This window comes from Oratosquilla oratoria, chromosome 41 (assembly GCF_046742065.1).
Source record: "Oratosquilla oratoria isolate Oo_2021 chromosome 41, ASM4674206v1, whole genome shotgun sequence".
Lineage (NCBI taxonomy): Eukaryota > Metazoa > Arthropoda > Malacostraca > Stomatopoda > Squillidae > Oratosquilla > Oratosquilla oratoria.
In genome coordinates, this window is record NC_134817.1 from 2,504,001 (window position 1) to 2,524,017 (window position 20,017).

The window sequence follows — 20,017 nt, forward strand, 5'->3', positions numbered from 1 at the left end:
TTATAAGATTAAGATACGGTAATAGAATATATGGATGTATAGTACAGTATGAACGGTCATACATTACTGGAACGTACAGTAACAACTTATGTTCATTTTCACATTACGTTCGGCCGTTCGGAACGTAAATAAAACGTAAGTTGAGGAGCGTCTGTATATATATATATATGTTTTTGTAGTTGCACATGAGTTACCCTAGATTCATTCAACTGGTTTGACCACATTTTCTGTGTTTATTATTACTTGGATTAAATGAGAATGAGTAATACAGCAGTGACTTTGTTTTATAATACTAGTAGTGTGATGAATCATACATATGGCAACTGATGCTGTACGCAAGAATTTGATTTGTACTGAAGTGGTTAAACATGCACAACCAACTAAAAGGAAAAAAAAAATCCATCATGATAGTAGACAACCTGTCACCAGACAGACATATCAGCAGGATTGTGAGAGATGTATGGACTGCTGCAAAAGATCAACCCTTTGGCTACATAGATTCCAAAAATGCACTTCAAAACATAGTTCCCATAAGCTGCTAAATTGCAAAAATGCCACATGCTCAAATTAAAATTACTACTTGCATAGATGTAGTTCAACTCATCACTCATCATCTTGGCAATAATACTCCTCCACGTGTCCACCATTGCCATAGCAACCCAGAAAGCATGGTGCTGCATACACAGGCTGGGCCACCTGGGGCAGTGTTACACACCATCATACATATGCTACTGTGCACCTCATTTAGTTTGGATTAGATTCACTATTTTTACAGTATTAGGACAGCTGTGATAGAATGCCAGTATCTGTAGAAGAAAATACCCATATTATGATATTGAAATGTGGAGAAATAGTATGATAATACATAATATGAGTGTGACCACTGTGGGTGTCACAGGAATTGCTCATTTTGGCCAATTTTATGCACTCATGAATACAGCATATAAACATAATATAGAGGCTTTGGAGTATAAATAGAAACATGTTGTGGTGTTGTGATGCTTGAAATTTGTCATATATTTGAGTATCACCTGACTGATCAGATGATCACACAAGTGTAAACAAATGTATTTGTCTATAAGTTTCACATATTTTCTCAAGTAAGTTCCATTTGTTATAGTTAACGTTGATGTAATAGAAGTGTGTAGAAGAAAATATGCATGATATGAAGTAAGAATGACATGAAATACTATGATGATATGTAAAATGCATGTGACCAGAACTAGTGAGGCAAAAACTGTACTGTACTATCATGAGCTCATTATTATTGTTACTATAAGAAAATTGAGAAAAGTGGGAGGTGAGCCAGCTGTTGTTTGTGGACGACACTGCGCTTGTGGCAGGATCGGAGGAGGGATTGAGGAAGTTGGTGACAAAGGTTTGGAGAGTGTGTGATAGAAGAAAGCTGAAGATAAATGTGGGTAAAAGTAAGGTGATGAGATGTACAAGGGGTGAAATTGGCAGTAGACTGGAAGTGAGCATTAAGGGAGAGCGACTGGAGGAAGTGGATAGTTTTAGATACTTGGGTGCAAATGTGGCAGGGAAAGGTGGAGTGAAGGTGGAGGTAGAATGTAGATTGAGAGAAGTGAGTAAATGCCTTGGTGGATTAAAAAGTGTAATAAGGAATAGACATTTGGGAATGGATGCTAATAGGAAACTGTATGAAGGAGTGATTGTGCCGACAGCACTGTATGGTTGCAGAAACATGGAACATAAGAGAGGAAGAGAGAAGGAGTTTGAATGTGTTTGAGATGAGGTGTGTGAGAAGTATGATGGGGGTTACTAGGCTAGATAGAATGAGAAATGAGGAGGTGAGGAGGAGAACGGGTGGAAAGGGAGTTGGGAGATAGGGTTGATGAAAGAGTATTAGAATGGTTTGGACACATGGAAAAAATGAGTGAAGAAAGACTAGTAAAAGAGGTATGGAAGGCAGATGTGGAGGGAGTGAACATGAGGGGACGTCCTAGGATGAGGTGGATGGATGGGGTGAAGGGGGCTTTGGGGAAGAGGGGAATGTCTGTTGAGGAAGGACGGGAGAGGACAGAAGACGGGTGAATGGAGAATGGTTGTATATGGACGATGTTGTGATGTATGAGGTGGAATGGGTGGGGGGATGGGGGGTGAGGTAGTAAATGTGAGCACAATTTGATGCAGCCCGAAGGGATTTCTCCCCATCTTCTCCTTTTATGCATGGGGGGGACGGAGAGGGGGGTTGCCGATTTAATGAAGTGGCCTTGCTGTGGATGTGCTGTGTCTTGTGACACTGCTTCTGACCCAGGGCAGTGGACAAGGTGCAGGGATGACCCGTCATCCAGGAGGTGCTAAAATGGGAGGGAGGGTGGAGGGGTGTGGAGTGTATTCAGGGATGGAATGGGTGGGAATGATTTTATGCCTTTTTCTTTTTGGCTACCTCCCTTGTAAGGGGGAAAAAGCCTTGGTAAATGTATGTATGTATAGAGATGAGTGGTAATACAAGGAAGATTGGCTCCCATAGACACAGGAAGAAATAGAAGAGATTTTGGCTTCTGAAGAGTCAGAAACTGTGGAACAGTTTGAGGACAGTGATAATAATTGATGATGATCTGGACAGCGAAGATGAGACTGTTTCATTTTCAACTTCTAGAGGTGGAAATATTGGTGTAAAACCAGTTTGATCAAAATTACAAAATGTGAGGACTGATAACCACATAAAACTAAGAGGTGTAATGGACTTCCCTGTACCTCATATCAAGTATTTCAAAAGTTCTTTCCAAAACATGGCCAAAGGTTATTGATTTGGTTTTTGTATTGTCCATTGTACCAAAGAAATTATTACGAAGTTGTAAGTATGCTGTTTGTACGAATCCTAAAAGTGTAGACTATAGTGTGTATTCCTATATGGGTGCATTGTATGCATATTTCTAATTATATTAACCATTCACTGCTAGGTCTTACAAACTTTATGGATTCATACAAGCAGATACATGTGTTTTGAAGTACACTGGGTGCAAGTAAGCAGAATCTGTAAATAACAAAGACAAATTTCCCCATTTTCTCATGGTACTTTTTTGAACAAAAAATGAAGAAGATCCATGAGAATCTCAATTTCTACTTAACATGAAAATTATTGCCATAATCTTAAATTTCAGACATTACCCAGGGATAGCACATTTGATGGACATACGATGACTTTGTTTTCGATGACTTTGATTTTTTGGGAGGAAAATGGTCATTGCAGGGGAAAAATTGTCTCCCCTAATTAAGTAGCCAAAGGGAAAAAGTGTCTTTTCACTATATGGATTAAGAGATCATGAAAAAACTCATTGAAACCATGATCCATCTAAGACTAGAATATGTGCCAGTAGTGTGATCCCCACACAGAATGAAGAATATAATAAGTCCTCGTTATACGGTACATATGCGTTCCTGAAAACCTTACCACAAATTGAAATTACCGTATACCGAGCCCATTAAAACATGTAATAATAGGATATGGCAGATGTACCTTCTCCCTGCTCTTTCCTCTTCAAAATATCTAGCAGATACCGTATCTGTGAATTTTTCTTACCGTAAATAGAATCGTGGGTAGTACATACATACATATACCAAGGCTTTTTCCCCCTTCCAAGGGAGGTAGCCAAAAAGGGAAAGGCACAAAAACACTCCCACCCATTACATCCCCAAATACACTCCACACCCCTCCCACCCTTCCTCTCATCTGAGCACCTCCTGGATGACGGGTCATCCCTGCACCCTGCCCACCGCCCTGGGTCAGAAGCAGTGTCGCAAGACACAGTACATCCACAGCAAGGCCGCTTCATTTAATCGGCGACCCCCCCTCTCCGTCCCCCTTTGCATATAAGGCGAGGACGGGGAGAAAATCCCTTCGGGCTGCGTCAAAATTTACTCACACATACTACCCCACCCCTTGCCCATTTCTCCTCATGCAGTCACAACATCATCCATATACAACCATTCTCCACTCACCTCTGTCTTCCGTCCTCTCCCTTCCTTCCTCAACAGACATTCCCCTCTTCCCCAAAGCCCCCTTCACCCCATCCATCCACCTCATCCTAGGACGTCCCCTCATGTTCACTCCCTCCACATCTGCCTTCCATACCTCTTTTACTAGTCTTTCTTCACTCATTCTTTCCATGTGTCCAAACCATCCTAATATTCTTTCATCAACCCTATCTCCCAAATCCTTTTTCACCCCTGTTCTCCTCCTCACCTCCTCATTTCTCACTCTATCCAGCCTAGTAACCCCCACCATACTTCTCAGACACCTCATCTCAAACACACTGTGAATTTACTGGATAAAGAATTACCGTATAAGGAGGACTCACTGTATATGCAAGAGAACACAATGGGCAGCAACCAAACTGGCCCCTAACCTGGCATATAAACCTTACGAGGTAAAGACTAGAAGCACTGGGTCAACCAACTATGAAAAATAGAAAAGAAAGACTTAACTAACAGAAGAGATCTCTTAATCAAACATACATACATATACCAAAGGCTTTTTCCCCCTTACAAGGGAGGTAGCCAAAAAACAAAGGCATAAAAACCACTTCCACCCATTCCATCCCTAACATACTCCACTCCCCTCCACCCTCTTCCCTCCCTTTTATCTTGGCACCTCCTGGATGATGGGTCATCCCTGTATCTTGCCCACTGCACTGGGTCAGAAACAGTGTTGCAAGACACAGCACATCCACAGCAAGGTCGCTTCATTAAATTGGCAACCCCCCATCCCCTCATGCAGAATAGGAGAAGATGGAGAGAAATCCCTTCGGGCTGCATTAATTTATTTCTCACGCATACTCCCTCACCCACAGTTCCCCACCCACTCCCCCTCATGCATCACAGCATAATCCATACACAACCATTCTTCATTCACCCCTGTCTTCTGTCTTCTCACGTCCTTCCTCAACAGACATTCCCCTCTTTCCCAATGTCCCTTTTACCCCATCCATCCATCTCATCTTAGGCATGGAAACAAATTAAGAAAGGCCATATGTCTAAAGGATGTGATGAAATACATTTTCCTTATAGATGCATAAAAACTTGGAATAGTTTAGGTGATATAGCCAAAGCTGGAACAGTACATGAATTGAAATCTAAATATACCTATATACATATACTAAGGGCTTTTTTCCCTTACAAGGGAGGTATCCAGTCAAAAGACATAATTCCACTCCCACCCATTTCATCCCCACGCACTCCATTCCCATTCACCACCCCTTCTTCCCTCCCTGTGGGATCTCAATGCTAGTGTAAAGAATGAGCCAATAGATATAGTAGGGAGGTTAGGGATGGTAGGTAAAAATTTTAGTGGAGAGATGATGTTGGAGATGTGTTTAGAAAAGGGGTTGATGATAGCAGTGTTTAAGCATGGGTTTCATGTCTAAAGCATGTTAGAGAAACCAACCTGTATAAAAGAGTGTAGCAGCCAATAGTTCACGGCAGTGAAGGTTGAACACAAATTGGAGCAAACAGTGAAGGAATACAAATTTGAGCTCAAGACTCTAGGTAGAGTGTGAAGTGAACTAGTCTGCCTGGTGCCCTCCAAGATACCTATAGTTGATGCCCAAGGTAAACAGAGTGGAGTTTCCACGTATAACTCGGTGAGGAGCAGTGCAAAATGTGGGTAGAGCCGAATATAAACATATTGCTAGTAAACCCTGCATGACACAAGGTGTATGTAATGGTATGTAGAAGCTACTAGAAAAGCCAGTGGTGTAAAACAACAACAATAAACATAGCGCATTTGTTAACATCTGACATCAATGAGTATCATGATCATGCAACTTTACAAGGCTACTGTTTCTGCTCATCTTTGCTTAAGAAAAAATTGTGTAAAATATCATCATATGTGCATTCCTATAATAAACTTTCTACTGCTAAAGTTGGATAAAAGTATGCGTAGGAGAAATAGATAAATTATTTGTGTTACAGATTTTTCAGTGCAACAGCTGCACCTTAAGAATGAAATGCTTTTCATACTTTATAGAGAGATATCCATATAGTGCTAACCCAAATACAATTTTCATGACCTGAGCATGTCTCTGGTAATGTGCCACCCAGGATGATCCACCCTTTCATCCTCCCTTGATTTCATCCACTTGTAATGATGCTCAACTCTCCTCTATCCTCTCCAGGGTTACCATATTAGACTGGCTGAAATTAGCAATTTGAAGGGTTAGAAGTACATATACCAAGGATTTTTTTCCCCTTACAAGGGAAGTAGCTAAAGTCAATTTGTCCCCACCCACTCCACTCCCATTTATCCCCACCCACTCCACTCCCATTCATCATTCCTCCCTCCCTCCTTCTTTTCTTGGCTCCTCCTGGATGATGGGTCATCCCTGCATCTCACCCACTGTCCTGGGTCAGAAGGAATGTAGCAAGACACAGCACATCCACAGCAAAGTTGCTTCACTTAATTGGCAAACCTCCTCTCCATCCCCTCATACAGAAAAAAGAGAAAACAGGGCTGCGTCAAAATATCATTCACACATAACCACTCCCTAATCCCCCATCCCATACCCACTCCATATACAACCATTCTCCACTCACCTCTATCTTCTGTCTTCTTCTTTCTTTCCTCAACAGACATCCCCCTCTTTCTCAACGCCCCTTTCACCTTTCACCCCATCCATCTTATCCTGTCGCCCCTCCTGTTCACTACATCCCCCTTTGCCTTCCACACTTCTTTTACTAATCTTTCTTCTCTCATTCTTTTCATGTGTTCAAACCATCCCAATACTCTTTCATTAACCCTATCTCCCAACCCATTTTCTGGTCCAGCTCTTCTTCTCACCTCATTTCTCACTCTATCCAGCCTAGTAATCCCTACCATACTTCTTAAACACATTTAAACTCTTCCTCTCTTATGTTCCATGTTTCTGCCCCTTACAGTGCTGTCAGCACAATCACCCCTTCATGCAATCTCCTAGCATCCATTCCCAAATATCTATTATTATACTTTTTAGTCCCCCAAGGCATTTACATGCTTCTTTCAGTCTACATTCTACCTCCACCTCCAGTCCTCCCTTTCATGCAACATGTGCCCCCAAGTATCTAAAGCTATCCACTTCTTCCAGCCTCTCTCCCTTAATACTCACTTCCAAATTGCTGCCATCCTCTCCCCTTGTACATTTCATTACCTTGCTTTTACCCACATTAGCCCTCAACTTCCTCCTTTTGGACGCCTTAATCCTTTCTCCGATCCTGCTACAAGATTGAGAAAAATATAGGGTGGTGGATCCTTTGTCCTGTCATTGTGTTCCATTTATTTGCCCTTTATGACATGCGTGAGAAACATGATATAATTCTCCCCACCACCACAGGGAATCAGGAAGAGGTACAGTCATAGAAGTGGTAAAGTACATGTTCAGGGGGGCAGCATAAATGAGGGAGAGCAGTATTGGAAAAGTATCGTGATTCCTAAATGAGAAGATACCTCTTCAATATGAGTCGAATTCTCGAATGCAGCATTGGCTGCCTGATGTATGATGATTTAATGACAAATCACAATACATGCATTATAGTGTATAAAGTTACAGCTTTATTTCTCATTCTCTTTCACCTTGAATGTTGATAACCATAGAAAATGTGATCAAGCCAATTCACAGAATATGGGGATCACTCAGCTACAACTACAAAATAAACATAATCAAGATGCTGATGTCGGCATCCTTGTATACCCACTCACAGCTCTTCGACACCAATGTTGGCATTATTGTATGGAAGGGGTTAAGCTTTAAGATAGATGAATGATGTGTGATTGGTCTGTAGGGGTGCCCCAAAACAGTTCATAAAGTATTGGCTGCATATTATTATGCAGTCAATACTGATAGAAACCAAAATCTTCCCCATAGATAACTACACAGTTCTCATCTCATTACATCATACCAGTTCAACCACCTTCAGTGTAAAAAAGCATGGTATTCTAACATATACAACAATTTACTACCTGTATTACACAATACATTCAAGACCGACCTCCAAACTTCCTACTCCATCAAACACCCCTAGACATCAGTGCCACAGAAAAAACCCTCCCAAGAGAAGCAAAACTTGTACTAACATTCTTGTGTTTAGTTCGCCATCAAGTACACAAAGGTGATACCAACACAGAATAGGCCTGGCTAAAGAAACACTGGCTTAGGTGCACCATCACACAGAGGATACTGATCACCTCATCTTGCACTGCCCCACACTAGCTATATGCAGACAACATTGCAATATTTTATCTTTCAGTGATTTGTGTGTCAGGCTGTTATCCTCGGCAATTTGCAGTTATTATTTTGAACTATGTGTTCTTGTCATTATCTGCACTTCATGTATATTGATTCTTTGCCAAATAAATTTGTTATTATTATTATGTTGCCAGTTACCTGGGAGCTGTAGGTCTCCTGGGGCAACAGATTGATAAATTGATGATTGTTATCGATGGTAATTATGTTAATATTTTTCTCCAGGTTCTTCAAAGAGACCCTCAGGCCGTGATGGTCAGACTTCCCAGGGGGTTCAACAGGGTACACAAAAGAGGAAGAAACAGGGTATTGTTGACCACACTGTCCTTGTGGAGACAGGTGAGGAATTTCCCTGTTGTTGTTTGTTTGTTTTTTAGCCTTCCATGTCAATGGGTAATGGCAAGTGAGTAAAAGCAGCAATGACTGCAACAGCTCTGTAGGGAAGAGGCCAAACGCAGAGTATGGGAGTCCAATATATTTTACATTTCGCCCAGCAGGGCTTCTTCTGAAGAAGCCCTGCTGGGCGAAACGTAAAATATATTGGACTCCCATACTCTGTGTTTGGCCTCTTCCCGGGTAATGGCAAAGTTATGGAGGCCAACTTTAGAATCTGGCCAGAATTCTTTCACCCAAGGTATGCACTGACCATACATGTGTATGCTGACAATGTTGTATATTTTATGAATATATGAATGATCAAATTTAAGGCAGCCTGCCAGAGTGGATGTCATTTGTTGTGTTGCATAACCTGCATTAGAATGCTTTAAGTGTTGTGTGGTAACCACATCAAAAACATCTTAAATGACCTCATTAGTAGTGTTTAGCTTAGATTCAGATTTATGTATTGGTGGTAGGGTATGGCCAAGAATTGTATTAGGTTCAATGCTAGCTGAAGCTCTGTCTGTGAGAATTGTGTTTTTACATACATTTAACAAAGCATTCTTCCCCCTTACATGGGAGGTAGCCAAAAAAACAAAGGCATGGAAACCACTCCCACCCATTCCATCCCTTATATACTCCACTCCCCTCTACTTTCTTCCCTCCCTCTTATCTTAGCACCTCCTGGATGATGGGTCATCCCTGCATCTTGTCCACTGCCCTGGGTCAAAAGCAGTGTCACAAAGACACAGCACATCCATAGCATTAATCAAGAGATCTGTCAATGCAATCTTTCCCCTTTAGTGACCTGAATCCTGTAATCATATCACCTCTTTCTCTTCGATTTTTCAAAGTTGGCAGACCCAGTGCTAGCCTTTCCTCAAATAGTTTATAAGCCAGGCCGGAGACCAAATTGGTCACTGCCCTTTGTCTTGGTTATATTCTTCACTCTATGTGGGGACCATACCACTAACACATGTTACAGTCTTGGATGGATCAGGGTTTCAATGAGTTTTTTCATTATCTCTTCATCCATATAGTGAAAAACTGCTTTAATCCTCTTCAGCATAATCCTGGTGAGAGGCTCTTTTATCAACACTCCCAAATCATTCTCACATTTTCCTTTATTATGGGTTTTCTTCCCGAGGAATAGTTCAAGGATGGTCTTTTGCTGCTATTGCTCATTTTTGTGTGTGTATGTGTATACATTGTTGGATATTGTTTTTACATACATACATACATACTTATACCATAGGCTTTTTCCTCCTACACAGGGGGTAGCCAAAGAGAAAAAGGCATAGAAACCACTCCCACCCATTCCATTTCCTATATATTCCACTCCCCTCCACCCTCCTCCCTCCCTCTTATCTTGGCACCTCCTGGATGACGGTTTTTTTTTACTTAAATCTTTTACAGGTTTTTACTTAAATTATATTAACCTCTGGGTGGGAATGATTTTATGCCTTTTTCTTTTTGGCTATCTCCCTTGTAAGGGGGAAAAAGCCTTGATATATGTATATTAACCTTTCAATACAAGTCAAATTCTCGTGCACAGCATTTGCTGCCTAATACATGATGATTTGATGATGCATCACAACACTCTTATTAAATATAAAGTTACAGCTGAATGTTAACCTCTTTAGTACGAGTCAAATTCTTGCGTGCAGCATTGAATGTCTAATGTATAATGCATCACACTACTTGGATTATAAAATATGAAGTCACCGCTATATTATTCGTTCTTTTTCACTCTGAGTAATACTAAACACAGAAAATGTGATCAAACCAATTCACAGAATTCGGGGTCACTCAGCTACAACTACAAAATAAATATAAACAATATGCCAACGTCAGCATCCTTGTATACCCACTCGTACCTCTTGATGCCTATGTAGGTGTCATCATATCGAAGAGGTTAATAACCACAGAAAATATAATCAAGCCAGTTCACAGAATATGGGGGCCACTCAGCTACAACTACAAAAGAAATATAATCAAGATGTTGATACACTCGCGCTTCATAAATCAGTATGAAAGGTGTTAAACAGTTTTGGGAAAAAAAATCTAGTAAAATCAGCTAAAATGTACTTTTAACTTCAGGTAATGCATGTTGTACTATATATAGAAAAGATTATTTTATTATTTTGAAAAGGAATGTTATATTGCTGATGTGTACAAATTAATATACATATAGGTACATGTTGTGGTCATTGCTTCATTCAATACCAAAAAAGTATTGGATGTACAGTTCTGCAACATTTTGATCAAGCTAATTACATTTTTATTGATGAATAATGCATACTAATTATAATTATAACTATGTTGATCATTATTAGGGAAGATTTAACTAGGACTTTTATGTTCTAGTTGGCAGTCCAGCTGCAGTAATCAGTCAGGTAGTGGCACGAGAAGTTCCACCTCTGACAGACCTCGACTTGCATACATGGACTCCAGAGGCAACCCCTAAGGGTGCTGTTGTACCCTTCAGTATCAATACTAAGGTTGGTCCAGCTCATATTATGTATTTCACTGTTTTATATGCAACCACTCAGTCTTTGTGCACTAGTGGCACATTTAAATGCATGCAGGTCTCGTATCTTTATAGTCATAGGTTTGAGTGCCACATTTCTCTCTGATTTCTAGCAGTACTTGTTATTTGCCCCCACAGTCATGTGCATAGGGTAAAGGTGATGGCACCTCCTACCAAATGCTCCTCACTTTCTGTTCAATTTTACCACCACCATACTTAGATGAAAGACTTCCCAAAAATCTGGGATGGGAGATGTGGATTTTTGTGAGGGCATATGGATGTGGTAGTGAGAAAAGTGAAGAGGAAAGGAGGCTTTTTGGATAGATTTGAATATTTTTAGAGAGTTTTGGGAGGAATGTGAATGCAATTGTGTCAGGAAATCTCAATTCTAGAGTAGAGGATGGTCCAGTAAAGGGATAAGTAGGGAGGTTTCGGATGCCAGGTAAGAATTGTGGTGGAGAGATGATATTGGAAATGGGTTTAGACAGGAAGTTTAGGATATAAAACTCAGTGTTTAAAAAGAAAGCCAAGCTTAAGTATACATGGGAAAGGGTGGTGGATGGATGAGTTGTTGATAGGCCATTAATGGAAAATATTGTACAAGTAGTACTTAATTCATGTGATATATAAGAACAGAGAGGCATCATTAAATAAAAGAAAATTGCGTATATTAAATTGGGGGGAGGGGGAGGGTACCAAAGTATCCACTACATAAAGTTATTTTTTGTATTCCAGTCGAAATTTTATTTATCATACTAAAGAACAATTGAAAAATAATATATTTCTGTAAGCAAAAATAACTTTATTTTTGCCTGTACCATCTCAGAAACTTGACTGCCTTCCTGCTATGCTACTGTTAAAAAAGTCCACATAGATATTGGGCTAATATTATTTAATATTCACTACTTCTAGCTGGGCCCTATGGTAGGGGAGAAAGAATACTGTCACTGAGTGTTCCCACTTGAGTCATCTCTTTCCCATGCCACACTTGCTTGGGTCGGAGGAAATGCGGCAAGACAGCAGATTCTGACAGCTAAAACTAACTTATCACCATCACTTTATTAAAAGGTGAACCTCTCTACCCTCAGCCACTTGAGAAATACAGTGGTACCTCTACTCACGAAATTAATTCGTACTGGAAATCGTTTCGTAACGTGAAAATTTCGTAAGTAGAAACGCTTTTTACCCTATAAATGCCCTAATCGGTTCCAAGCCCCTTAAAAATCGGACATAATTTTTTTATATAAATTACAAAAATGCATCAAAACCTGTAACAAATACATGTTAGAATTAAATTACTGCACAATAAACATAAAAATGAGAGTTGTACATAATGTAAAGAATAATTTTTTTTTCTTTTTTGCATTTAATTTTTCTCTTGTTTTAACTGCTATCATGTTTTTTGCCTGACGTTTTGTAAAGAACCGATCCAAGGTCATTTGCTTTTGTCGGCTTTTAACAATCTTTCGAAAATGTGCAAGGCAAACATCATCATAGTGAGCGATAGCCCGACCAGTGAACACTTTTTCTGGGTGATTCTTTTCAACAAATTCCGAAAATTCATAGAATTTTCCTAAAATGTCTTTTATTCGGGCCGTCGGAATAATGGCTGCGTCCTCTTCGTCTTTACTGAACTCCTCCTGCATTGCCGTGTGTTGCATCGCCTCCAACTCCCTCAGCTCCTCCGTCAAAAGCTCCTCGTGGTGCTCCTGAATCAACTCGTCGATGTCCTCGTCATTCACCTCAAGCCCCATGCACTTTCCCAGCGAAACAATTTCGTCAACTTCAGGCTCAACTTTACCCTCCAACTCCACCTCGAACCCCTCAAAATCTCGTGGGGCAATAGCATTGGGCCACAGCTTTCTCCAAGCCACATTAAGGGAACGCCTGGTCACCTCCTGCCAAGCCATGACGATTATCTTGAGGCAAACAACAATATCGAAGTGCTGCTTCCAAAACTCACGAAGGGTAAGCTGGGTGTTTTCAGTGATGTTGAAACACCTCTTGAACAAGTGTTTTGTGTAGAGTTTCTTGAAGTTCGAAATGACTTGTTGGTCCATGGGCTGGAGGATAGAGGTGGTGGTTGGTGGGAGGTACAGCACCTTAATAAATGAGAACTCCTCCAGGATATCATCTTCAAGGCCGGGCGGGTGGGCAGGTGCATTATCGAGAATGAGGAGGCACTTGATGGGGAGATTGTTCTCCTCTAGGTACCTCTTAACAGCAGGGCCAAAAACCAAATTGACCCACTCGACAAAAAATTGTCTGGTAACCCAGGCCTTGGCATTGGCCCTCCATAGCACCTGAAGTTTTTCTTTTAATATTTTGTGGGCCTTAAATGCTCTGGGATTTTCGGAGTGGTACACCAGCAGGGGCTTGATTTTACAATCCCTACTGGCATTGGCACAAAGGGCAAGTGTAAGGCAGTCCTTCATGAGCTTGTGGCCTGGCATTTTTTTCTCTTCTACTGTGATGAAGGTACGGCGAGGCATCTTTTTCCAAAAAAGGCCAGTCTCGTCACAATTAAAAACTTGCTGTGCAACGTAGCCTTCATCGATCACCAATTGTTCTAATTTTCGCACAAATTCGTCGGCCACTTTCTGGTCGGCGTTAGATGCCTCGCCATGCCAAACAACAGAGTGAATTCCAGTCCTCCTTTTGAACTTCTCGAACCACCCACGCGATGCCTTAAACTCCTGGTGTGGTTCTTGCGCCGAAGGTCCCTCGCCTGCATCCATCTTTACGAGGTCATTAAAGATGGCGGTCGTCTTTTCGCAAATTATGGTCTCGGTCACTGTGTCTCCAGCTATCTCTTTCTCCTTTATCCACACGAGTAACAACCTCTCCATCTCATTGTTCACAACCGACCTCCTCTTCGAAATGACAGAGAGGCCTTTGGAAGGAGTCGTAGCTTTTAGGGCTTCCTTTTGTTTTAATATCGTGCCGATCGTAGATGGATTACGGCCATATTCTTTGGCGAGATCAACCAAACGCATCCCTTTTTCGTACTTTTCTATTATCTCTTGCTTTGTTTGTATGGACAAAACAACTCTCTTCTTCTTCTCACCACTTTTCTCCATCACTTTCTTGGGGCCCATAGTGAATAAAAGTTAATACACACACGTAAAGTTGCAATAAGCACTAACAAAAGCTGACGAAAAACTGTCCGAACACTTCGTGCTTTACTGAATTTTGCTAGTGTGAGACTGAGGCTTCGGTGATCCTCGTGGGCCGACGGGAAAACGAAGAGGATTCTGGGTATATGCACATACACACAGAGGTCCCTCCTAGCCAATGGGATGCCAGGAAGATGCTGGGCAATAACCAATGGCAGAGCAGCTCGGACATGCCACTTTCAAACCAAGATACAGGATGCTACAAGTATGTTTACGTTCGATGGACTCTGGGAGCTGTGAGTAGCAGCGCGTATTTGGAAATTTTCGCCTTTCGTATCCTGAAATTTCTTTCGTAACAAGAGGCAATATTTTTCTGAAGAAGTGTTTCGTAACCTGAAAATTTCGTATGTAGAGCCTTTCGTAAGTAGAGGTACCACTGTATATAAACCAGACGAGATCTCAAACAACACATTGAAAATCCTATGTAGTGGCAAAAGTTGGCAGTAGAGTGATGTAGATGGAGACTTGGTGGAAGCAGGATTGGTAGTCGAGAACCACATGAGTAAAGAGTAGGAGTAGACAAGAAAAAATCCCTTGGAGCCACATGAGTTCCTCATCCATTTAAAAATACTTCCCATGCACACCTATCTTCTATCGTTTCCCTTCTTGAATTCAGCAACAAAAATTACACCAGAAGGATGCTACTCGGATACCTACAAACACCTACCACCTTTACTGCACAACATGGTTACAAAAACACTATTTATTTACTTGGTTCCTGTGCCCCCTTCATCCACTCAAGAAATATATATCTTTTCCCCCTCTCTCTTCCATACTTGATAGACATTCCTCTTGCTTTCAAAGCCCCCTTCATCCAATCCATCCACTTCAATATTCATATTTCCTACACCTGTCATTTTCTTTTCATATGCCCAAATCATCTCAACATCCCCAAGGATATAAGTACTGGATATTAACCCCTTCCATACGGTGCCGCACACGTAGGCGTCATGGGGAGCGAGTGTATTTGCGAGGCTGCCATATCGGCGTCTTGATTATATTTATTGTAGTCGCCCCTCCATAATGACATTCTTTCTAATTCTTTTGTAATCGCATTTTCTATGGTTATCAAAATTCACGGGTGAAGAGAGAACGATCAATATAAGCGGTGACTATATTTTATGATGCGAGTATTATTACGACACGTCGTACGGCTGGCATTGGCTGCTGCCACCAAGATCTAAGTCCATGACGCCTACGTGTGCGGCACCGTATGGAAGGGGTTAATGAGAATGTACTCTCCCACCCATCTTGTCTTCTTTCTCTTTCTATATTTTCATCTATCTCATCATTTTCAACAGGTGTCAGATGGTTCAAAAACTGAGGACACACCAGGTAGAAAGAAAAAATCTCTCTACTTGCAAAATCTTGAAAAAAGGGGAATGATGGATAGTAAAGATGGAAGAGACAGTGGAAGGGATTTGGAGGAGAAATCTCCTGGACAGAATACAACTATGTCAGTAGATTCAGATCAGGAAATGCTGGGTAAGTATTCTGAGTATAATTGAATGCAAATATGAATTGTGAGTGAGTGTATTTTCATATAATCTAGATTTTATTTGTATCAGAGCTTAATTTGATAGTCGAAACTATTTCTTTTAAGGTGCTTACAGCTGCATTGTGGAAGGGAAAACGGGATTGGGAAATAAGGAGGAAGCATCAATGATTCATAAAGAAAATGTGGCAAAGTTGTCAAGTATGTCCCATGAAGATATTCTGAAGGAAAGAGATGCCTTGATGAATCAGCTCTCCCCAGAAAAAATCCAGTTTATCCAGTCCTTGCGGAAGAAAAAGGTAACGCTTAACGTTCCTCCTGAATCAGAGGCTCAAGTCACGAGTGATGTTACTATGGAGGAGACTACTGGCAAGGGAGAAGCCAGTAGTAGCACCCTTGACAAGGGGGAAGCCATGGAAATCAGTGATCCTAACCCGGAGACAGAATCTTCTGCAGAATCGCAGCCAGAATCTCAGCGGAAATTTGGACGTAAAAAATCCGTTTCATTTGCAGAAGACATAGAAGTGATGGAAATAGAAAGTATTTTACCTATTTCTCCCATTGAAGCCAAAAAGTGGGTGAATATGGACAAGGTAAATAATTATTGTTATCTATTCATTGATATATTTACAATACATCCTCATTATAGACAGGGGCAGGTACAAATGTGACCAGATGTATGTATCCACCCTCTCCCAGCCAGCCCTGATATTTGACACTGTTGTAACCTTGGATACTAGGGGCGAAGCAGGGTGAGACTGTAGGATGGAAATCTAGAGACAAAAGAATGTTAATGATCCACCTGAGAATGAGATAATATTAACTATTCTTTTAACAGGAAGCTCACTAGTTGGGTGGGTTAGGGTGTTGTTACTTGTGGTGAAGGTTGAGGGGAAGGTGGTTTAAATCCTGCCACTGGCAAACTTGAACCAAAGGCATGGTTCATTAAATTCCATGCTACAAAGTTCTCTGGAAGGGGCACCTAACCTCCTGATAAGGGGGAATTTGTGATATTAAACTATATTATCATCATCATCATTGTATTAATAGGCTAACAGTCCTATTTATTTTTTATTTACCATTTATATATCTGTAGAATAATTTAAGTTGGTCCTTACATTGTCTATTATGTAATTTTCAGTTTCTTTTTTCTTCCCTGTGACATTCATTTCTTAGTTTGATATATATTTGCCACTTACCCATTTTTTTTCCATCTTTTCCAAGCTTTGTTTCTTCTCTCTTTTGCCTCACTACATTTTTTGTTGTACCAGCACTTAATAATATCAGGCTTGTTTATCCTTAAGCAGTCTTTTATTTTGAGCATGGCCAATAGTAAACCACCAACATTAGCATATTCTAAGTTTCCTTTTAGTGTTTACTTTGCAATACCGATTTTTTTTTTTTTTTTTTTTTTTTTTTTGTCTTACTTTCCTTTTTGGCATTGGCTTCCTCTAAGAACTTTTATTTCTTTGTTTCTCTTCATTAGCATCTTTCCTAAATGAAATATTTTTTAACTTTTCCTCTTGTGCTAACTTAGACTTGCTTATTACTTGTTTGCCATGGCTTGTGACATGAATTTTATTTTCATTGGGTGTACACCATTCCTCTTATACTGGCTTAACAACATGCTATCAATCTTGTCTGTTACATCCGAGTCCTTCCCTAAGTAATTTCCTTAACCTTTTGCATCTCCTCTTCTGGGATTTGTGTGTTTGTTTTAACTTACAGTAATAATTAATGTATACAAGTGATGGGAACAAAGAATGGATATCTCATGTCTCTGGTATATTTAGTTAATTATGCTATATAATCGGCGACCCCCCCTCTCCGTCCCCCCTTGCATATAAGGAGAGGACGGGGAGAAATCCCTTCGGGCTGCGTCAAAATTTACTCACACATACTACCCCACCTCCCACCCCCCCGCCCATTCCTCCTCATGCAATCACAACATCATCCATATACAACCATTCTCCACTCACCTCTGTCTTCCGTCCTCTCCCTTCCTTCCTCAACAGACATTCCCCTCTTCCCCAAAGCCCCCTTCACCCCATCCATCCACCTCCTTGCTGTGGATGTGCTGTGTCTTGCGACACTGCTTCTGACCCAGGGCGGTGGGCAGGGTGCAGGGATGACCCGTCATCCAGGAGGTGCTCAGATGAGAGGGAGGGTGGGAGGGGTGTGGAGTGTATTTAGGGATGAAATGGGTGGGAGTGTTTTTATGCCTTTCCCTTTTTGGCTACCTCCCTTGTAAGGGGGAAAAAGCCTTGGTATATGTATGTATGCTATATAAGGAAGAAGTCAAACTTTATGGAATTCTGTCACTTCTCCTCCAACTGTCATACCTAGATTTGAGTTTACCTATGGTTTTAGTGTGAGCTATTTCATCTAATGTATCCCAGGAGTTGATGCATCTGTACTGAAAACTGATTCTTGACATCCTTTTCACATCTGTGAATTAAAGGATGATGTAAGTTTTTATATATATATATGTATATTTTCTGAAAATTTATTTTCTCTTTGATTCCAGGTTGAATTAGAAAAGTTGAAATGGTTGTCAGATATTCCTTCACCTAAGCCACTCAAAAGTAATGAAGGTTTTGTTGCACGATTCAACTTTGAAGGAGATTTGTTGCCTTATGATGCTCAAGTGTCAGTTAAGCAGGGGCTGCATCATCATGGAGAGGAACCTGGTATGTATGACATTGTTGGAATAAATGTTGGTTGTGTAGTATTTAAAACAACAACAGGAGCCTACATGAAGTGATCCTGCTAGATTGATATTGGATAGAATATTTTCCTTGCCCTGCATGTTCAGATCCCATCAGTATCCTTATCTTTTGGTTTCCTGACCAAAGTCAGGAAATCAACTTCGCTGATCTCTTGTTTTACCTAAAGAGAGCTGGCAGTCAGCAACTGCTCATATCTTCTTATTCCTGCTAACCACTGACATAGTGACCCACTCTTGATACTGTGCAGACAGCTGTCAGATGTTTCTTCTTAGGAAGATATATTGGAGACCCAAAGCATCGTTATTGTGGGGTTCTAATTAGTGAAACTCAAGGCAACAGTTATCATTATTATTATTTGTGTTGGAGGAAGTATTGAGGTGGTTTGGGCATAAGGAAAGAATGAGGAAAGACTAGTAAGAATAGAGTTGAAAACAGAAGTAGATGGGGTGAACTTAAGGGGACAACAAAAAATGGGGTGGATGGATGGAGGTGAAAAGAGCCTTGGATGCACAGGGGATGTCTTTTGAGCAGGAAAATCTGTGTTGAAAATAGTAGTGAATGACAGGAAATTGTGAAGGGATGAAACTGATGCAACCTGGCATGGTGTTCTCATCTCGTTAGATTATGTTCTGTGGATGAAGAAAGGAGGAGGGCATAATGATGAAGTGGTGGGGGTAAACCAGTTCCTGCTGTGGAAGTGCTGTGCCTCACCACATTGCTCTTGAGCCAGATAGTGTGGTGGAAAACAAAGATGATCCCTCATCAACAAGGTGCTGATATGGAAGGATATCAAAAGAAATTTAATTATGTATGAAGTAGATGCATGTTCTTCCCCATCAGGAGATGCAGCCCTGAGGGTGTGACACTTAAGTCTCTGAACTGGGCCCAATTTACTCCTGTGACCTCATAAAGCCCTCCCACCTTTAACCCATTCAACTCCGATGACAAGATGTCTTGTCATTTGGTAAAATAAAACAAAAAATCATAATAAAACAACAAAATGTTTGATGATCAAACAGCACCAGAAAAATATGACGTCATATTTTTCTGGTGCTGTTTGATCATCAAACATTTTGTTGTTTTATTATGATTTTTTTGTTTTATTTGACCAAATGACAAGACATCTTGTCATCGGAGTTGAATGGGTTGATCAGATCTCTTCTGACCTCAATACTGTAATCATATTACCTTTCTCTTCGATCTTTCAAAGTTGGCAGACCCAGTGCTATTAATCTTTCCTCATTTGGTTTATCTGCCAGGATGGGGACCAATTTGATTGCTGCCCTTTGTATTCTTTCAATCTTGCTTATGTCTGTGTGGGGACCATACTGCATATTCTAGTCTTGGACAGATCAGGGTTTTGATGAATTCTTTCATTATCTCTTCATCCATATAATGAAACATCACTTTTTATCTTCTGCAGTAGTCCGTATATCTCTATTTGCCACTATTGCCCATTTTCAGTACGT

General features: G+C 40.7%; 1 protein-coding gene across 6 annotated transcripts in view; it reads left to right on the plus strand.

The window, feature by feature from the left end:
• The window catches only part of LOC143020898 (RNA polymerase II-associated protein 1), a 38,526-nt gene that overhangs the window by 8,045 nt on the left and 10,464 nt on the right, over positions 1-20,017 (plus strand). For 5 of the 6 annotated variants that reach the window (XM_076177787.1, XM_076177789.1, XM_076177788.1 and 2 more), the window contains 5 exons: positions 8,466-8,579; positions 10,986-11,119; positions 15,626-15,809; positions 15,928-16,412; positions 18,347-18,509. In XM_076177787.1, coding sequence (XP_076033902.1) covers positions 8,466-8,579; positions 10,986-11,119; positions 15,626-15,809; positions 15,928-16,412; positions 18,347-18,509 — 1,080 coding nt within the window. Of the gene's footprint in view, positions 1-8,465; positions 8,580-10,985; positions 11,120-12,103; positions 12,314-15,625; positions 15,810-15,927; positions 16,413-18,346; positions 18,510-20,017 lie in introns of those variants that run through there. The other variant, XM_076177790.1, reaches the window with a different exon arrangement.